The sequence below is a fragment of the Sorghum bicolor genome, chromosome 1 (genome assembly GCF_000003195.3).
Source record: "Sorghum bicolor cultivar BTx623 chromosome 1, Sorghum_bicolor_NCBIv3, whole genome shotgun sequence".
Lineage (NCBI taxonomy): Eukaryota > Viridiplantae > Streptophyta > Magnoliopsida > Poales > Poaceae > Sorghum > Sorghum bicolor.
The window spans coordinates 11914326-11919542 of record NC_012870.2 but is presented as its reverse complement, the minus strand read 5'-3'; the positions used below and the strand labels follow the sequence as shown (position 1 = coordinate 11919542).

General features: G+C 41.8%; 1 protein-coding gene across 1 annotated transcript; it reads right to left on the bottom strand.

Annotated features, from left to right (window-relative positions):
* LOC110433594 (cytochrome P450 87A3-like) lies at nt 1521-4823 on the bottom strand. Its single transcript, XM_021456058.1, has 9 exons — nt 4553-4823; nt 4063-4387; nt 3803-3952; nt 3140-3391; nt 2963-3052; nt 2765-2843; nt 2547-2653; nt 2293-2423; nt 1521-2192 (listed from the first exon to the last, which is right to left on the bottom strand). The coding sequence occupies exons 1-9, from the start codon at nt 4771-4773 to the stop codon at nt 2102-2104; spliced, it is 1446 nt and encodes a 481-aa protein (XP_021311733.1). The 5' UTR covers nt 4774-4823; the 3' UTR covers nt 1521-2101.

Genomic DNA, 5217 nt, shown 5'->3' with positions numbered 1-5217 from the left:
AACCACCAACTGATTTAGGCTCAATTCACAATGTTAAGTTTGTTTTACAGAAATGGATACTTAGCTCTATGAAATGGCTAGATAGAGAGAGAGCACGTATTTATAAATTTACTGAGGCAATTTGTTTTCAGACATAGGGATTATAGAAGATATATAAAATATAAATTAATCAAAATTCGCCAGCAGTCTATAATACTACAGTAGTTCGATTCGAAAGTGCTACTATCGACAGGATAGTACATTGGTGGGCCGATTCTGCCTGTTTTCACTTTTCACATGGGCTGACCAAACATGCTGGAGCTATACGCTGAACCGTTGAAGCAAGTAAGGGCCCGTTTGTTTGAGGCAGTTTGACATCAGGAATTGTTCTGGTTAATGGAAGCTTGTGTAAATTGACTAACGATTCCCGTCGGAATTCTTCCAGGCGATCATTCCGGAGGAAACGAACCGGCCCTAAAGCAATCTTTTTCAATAGTCCCTTACGGTCTTAGATCAAAATTTAAAACTCTATCGCGGGCTGCAATGCGCTGAAACCGCCTGCATCACGGACCGTGACTGGGAGGTCCTAGTCCAAATTCGGCCCAAGACATCGGCTGTGCTGCGAACGCAATCTGATCGGCGAAATGCCATGAGCAACATCCTGGGTGCGTAGCGTGCGATGCGGCTGCTTGCCATCAGTATAAAGCCTGTCGTTGCTCCTGGATTTTGCTCACCAAACACTGTGAGTAAGAAGCTTCTGGATTTTTGACTTCCGGGAGCTTTTTGGCTTTTGAAAAGTCTAAAAGCTCTCAAGAAGCCCAAACAAACAACAATGGAGGAAGATATATAACCATTTGTAGCTTGCAAAGTCAGCACCAAGCGCGTAACCGCAGACCACCTCCAAAAAGGGACCATTTTAAAAACGACATGGCTATGGATATGACTTGGTTGTAGTGGATTATGTTTCAAAATGGTGGAAGCTATGCCAAGCCTATGTGCTTCAATAGAACATTCAATTGAAATGATGAGGGGAGTTATCTTTCCAAGATATGGTGCTCTAAGAGTACTGATTATATTGATAGAGTTTCTCATTTTATTGGACCATATTCTTAATTATCCAAGTTGGGAATTGAGAACGAAGGCACCATTGCTTATCATCCAGGGAACAATGAACAACCGAAACATCAAATAAACAATGGAAGAACATTCTGAAGAAGACAATGGTTAAAAAGAGGAAATGATTGGTTTAATGAATTGAGCAAATAAGTATATGGGCTTGTTATAGGACCCCCTCTCAAGACAACACCTATTATGACGACAATATTAGTTTGCTTATGATTGTCATCTACAAGTAGAGCTAGAATATAAGCAAGGACAACGAGAGAGATGAAATTAAATTTTAATGGCGCGCAACTGAAAAGGAGTCAGATTCGTGAGGTGGAGGAAATGAGATTGAAAGCACATCACAATGATAGTGTCTACAAAGAAAGGATAACCAAATGGTTTGATTCAAAGCCAAGATTTAAATGGAGACAAAGTTGTACTGTTCAATTTGAGGTTCCAATTATTTGGAAAAAGGAAAATTACAATTCACCACTACTACCTTAGCTGAAATTTTACTTATTATAATATAAAAGCGCAAACAATTACACATATGACCGTACAACATTCAGTATAAAGGTATACAATCTTGGAAAATATGGAAAAACATACTACAACATTTTCTAGTTTTGAACTTCTTTCCTATTCCCCTTCTTCATATTTGGCAGTGACGCTTCAACATTGTAACTTATAGCTTATGCTCCGAGCAGCTTACAATTGGAATAGGTTGATGAGATCCTGAAGAGTTTTATTCTGTTTGCTTTTCTAATGAGGTTTCATAGTACATTTGTTTATATATACTGACCATAACTTACTTATATTGAATGGTCTTTAATTATTTGATCACAGCTACTAATGAGCATACTTTTAATACCACATGCTAGTTATCTTTTCTAACAATATTTGGACCCGTTTGGAACGTAGGAATTTCACTGGAATTCCATAGTTTTTTTAGGATTTATTTTATTTTTTGTAGAAACAACACAGGAACAAAAAAAATTACACGTTCCAAATGGAGCCTTCATGTTTTCTTATGAAGCTGGATGTGAAAGCCGTCCGGAAATCGCAGGCCGGGATAAAGCATCATCGTCCCTTTGCTGAGGGCTTTCCATCTATATTCAAGAAAACACATGGTATTATTAGCATCGTTATACATTTGAGGCTCTTGTACATCATCATTTATATGGTCCAGGTATACTCATATTCTTTTACCTGTAATTGGTGACCAAGTAGTGGAGGAACATAGCCATTTGCAGCTTGGCAAACTCAGCACCAACACATAACCGCAAACCACCCCCAAAGGCCATAAAATCCTTAGAGCCACCAACTGGTTCAGGAGTATCCTGCACCATGTAAACATATATGTCATCAAAACAACACTTTGCTCTGAGAACACAATTTAGGAATGATATTTTAAAACTATTTAGGTCAATTAAGAATTGTTTCTAAATATGGGTTTCACATACCTTCCATCTCCATGGATTGAATGCCAAGGGGTCCTCGTAAACCTTTGAATTCAGGTGAGCTGCAGATGGACAAATCATGATCTTTGATCCTTCTGGGATAGTGTATCCTGAGTGCATAAGTTCAAAGTGAGGATATATACACTCATCTATTCCTAGGAATACCATACCCTCGTAGATTTTTTTACTGCACATGGTGCAAACCAAATGCATATGCATACCCTTTATGTGTACGTCCTGGTTTGCTTGTCTGAACACCACCGGAGCGATGTTTGCGAGCCTAAGAGATTCATGTATGACCTATATGTGATGTAGAAAGTATATTAGGTGCTCGACAATTGTTGGATTGGATTCTATATATCATGGACCAGAGATATGTTTGAGGAGTTTTTTTTTACAATTTTATATATAGCACATACGTGAGATGTGAATTTCATAGACTTGTACTCCTCCCAGGTGATATCAGAGTCTGGATCCACCCTTCTTTCCATGATTTTTTCATGCTCCTCCTGAAAACATCTCATATCAAATACAAAATCAAGGAACAACTTTGACTGACACAAAAGAGTTTGGCGATAAAGCTTTTAATTACTTACGGTCAATTCTTGCAAGGATTTTGGATTGTCCGTTAGAAACTTGAGTATCACGGTCAGCCCCATTGACGTCGTTTCATGGCTTGCAAAGAGGAGCAAGAACAATAAGTTCAACGCGATGCTCTCGCTCATTATAGAGTTTGGCTTGTCGAGCTCATCAATCACAAGATCGAAGAAATCCACGGTCTTGCGCTCGGCTCCGTTCCTGCGCTCATCGAGCTGTTGCTTGAGTACCTTCATAACGTTCTTGCGTCCCTGTGGGTATATTATATATTATTGTTGGAGATTAATTAAACTCAATCAAACAGTGTCAAGTTACGTTGCTTATACTGCTTCGGTTTCAAACAAAAAATATTTTGACATTTCTATATGCATAATTTTTATTATGTATTTACACATATCATGCTGGCTCAGTCCTTCAAAAATGCTAGCTTGTAGGGGTAAAGTTTACGTACATATATTTATAAAGAAAACTATGCGTATTTGAATATCTGTATTATACCGTGTAATTCATATATATATATATATATATATATATATATATATATATATATATATATATATATATATATATATATATATATATATATATATATATATATATATACTTTAAATTTAGAAAACCTATCTTATAATTTAGAACAGGCCGGTATCCTGCACATGCACCTGCATGCATCTATAGAAGGCTGTTCCAGGAACGCAGATCGGGAATGACATCAGGCCCTTAGTCCAGGCGTCGAAGCATTTCCACAGGCTTCCTCCTGATGCCACGTCGTCGTGGCTGATCAGCTTCTTTGCCGTGACGCCAAATATCATCTGCACGTACGCACAGGTCGTGAGATCGATCGATCGATCATCAATAATGCAAAGGCATAAACCATAAACGACACACGCATGCAGTCGCAGAGCATGCAGCTTTTAATTACCCTGGAGGTGGCCGTCCTGACCTCGACTTCCGGCCGGTCGAGCCATGACCGGAGCTCGTCGCGCGCGCTCCGCTGCACGTCGCGGAGCAGCACCAGGCGGAGGGCCTCGGGCCCGAAGAGGCGGAGCACGAGGTTCCTAATGTGGCGGTGGAGCGGTCCGAGCATGGAGACCATGTTGTCAGCGCCCAAGATGCGCATGAAAGAGGAAGGGTACCAGATCTGGAAGCCGCGCTCCTCCTGCTGCAGCACGCGCGCGTTCAGCTCCGGGTCCAGCGACACGATCATGTCCTCGCCGACTATGTTCGTCCGGAAGATGGGCCCGAACCTGCATGCACCGGCGACGAGCCGGCGTCGACGTACGTCGTCGGCGGCCGGCACTTTGTTAGATCATGCTGGTGGCTCTCACACTTCTATAAAATCATCAAAGGACCTATCTATGCATGGCACCTGGTTGGTAAAAATGGTAGTAGTACAGTATATGCACATATACCTCTCCAGCCGTCGCTTGAAGAATGGCACTAGCTCAAGGGTCGGGGACGCCGCGAAGAACTCGAGCGTCTCGCCGAGGAACGGCAGGCCCCTAGACCCCGGCGGCAGCAGCATCCCTTCTTCACCGCCCGTCCGGCCGTAGTTCATCCATTTGAAGGCCCAACGGAGCAAGATAGCTCCCAGCAGAGTCACCGACAGAGCAGCCAAGTAATGCATCGACATTGCTAATAACAATGTACTTGCTCTGCAACTCGGCTATGTCACCGTGCCTAATTTGCTGTTTACGGATGCAGCTGGCCAACCGTATATATAGCAGCAAGCAGAGCAGCAGTAGCTTTCAGATAGTATAGAGTACGTAGAGTATAGCAAGAATACTGTACGTACGTACGTTACGGTACTCCCACAGTCGAGGACTGTTCGTTATTAGTTGTAAGACTATTGCACGTGTCTGGTGTACGCTAGCGGAACCACCAGTGTATCGATCACTACGTATTTAAATATATAGACTGGCATGGGACCAGATCAAGTTGGATATTGCGTTAGATTTCTTCCGATCACGATGCCAGCTAATAATAATAGGTCCGCGTGATGCCTTTAGATGTTTTTGGCCGCACGAGCGCTACAATAATGTATTCAATTTCAACGAGTACGTAGAGGTAGCAGGAA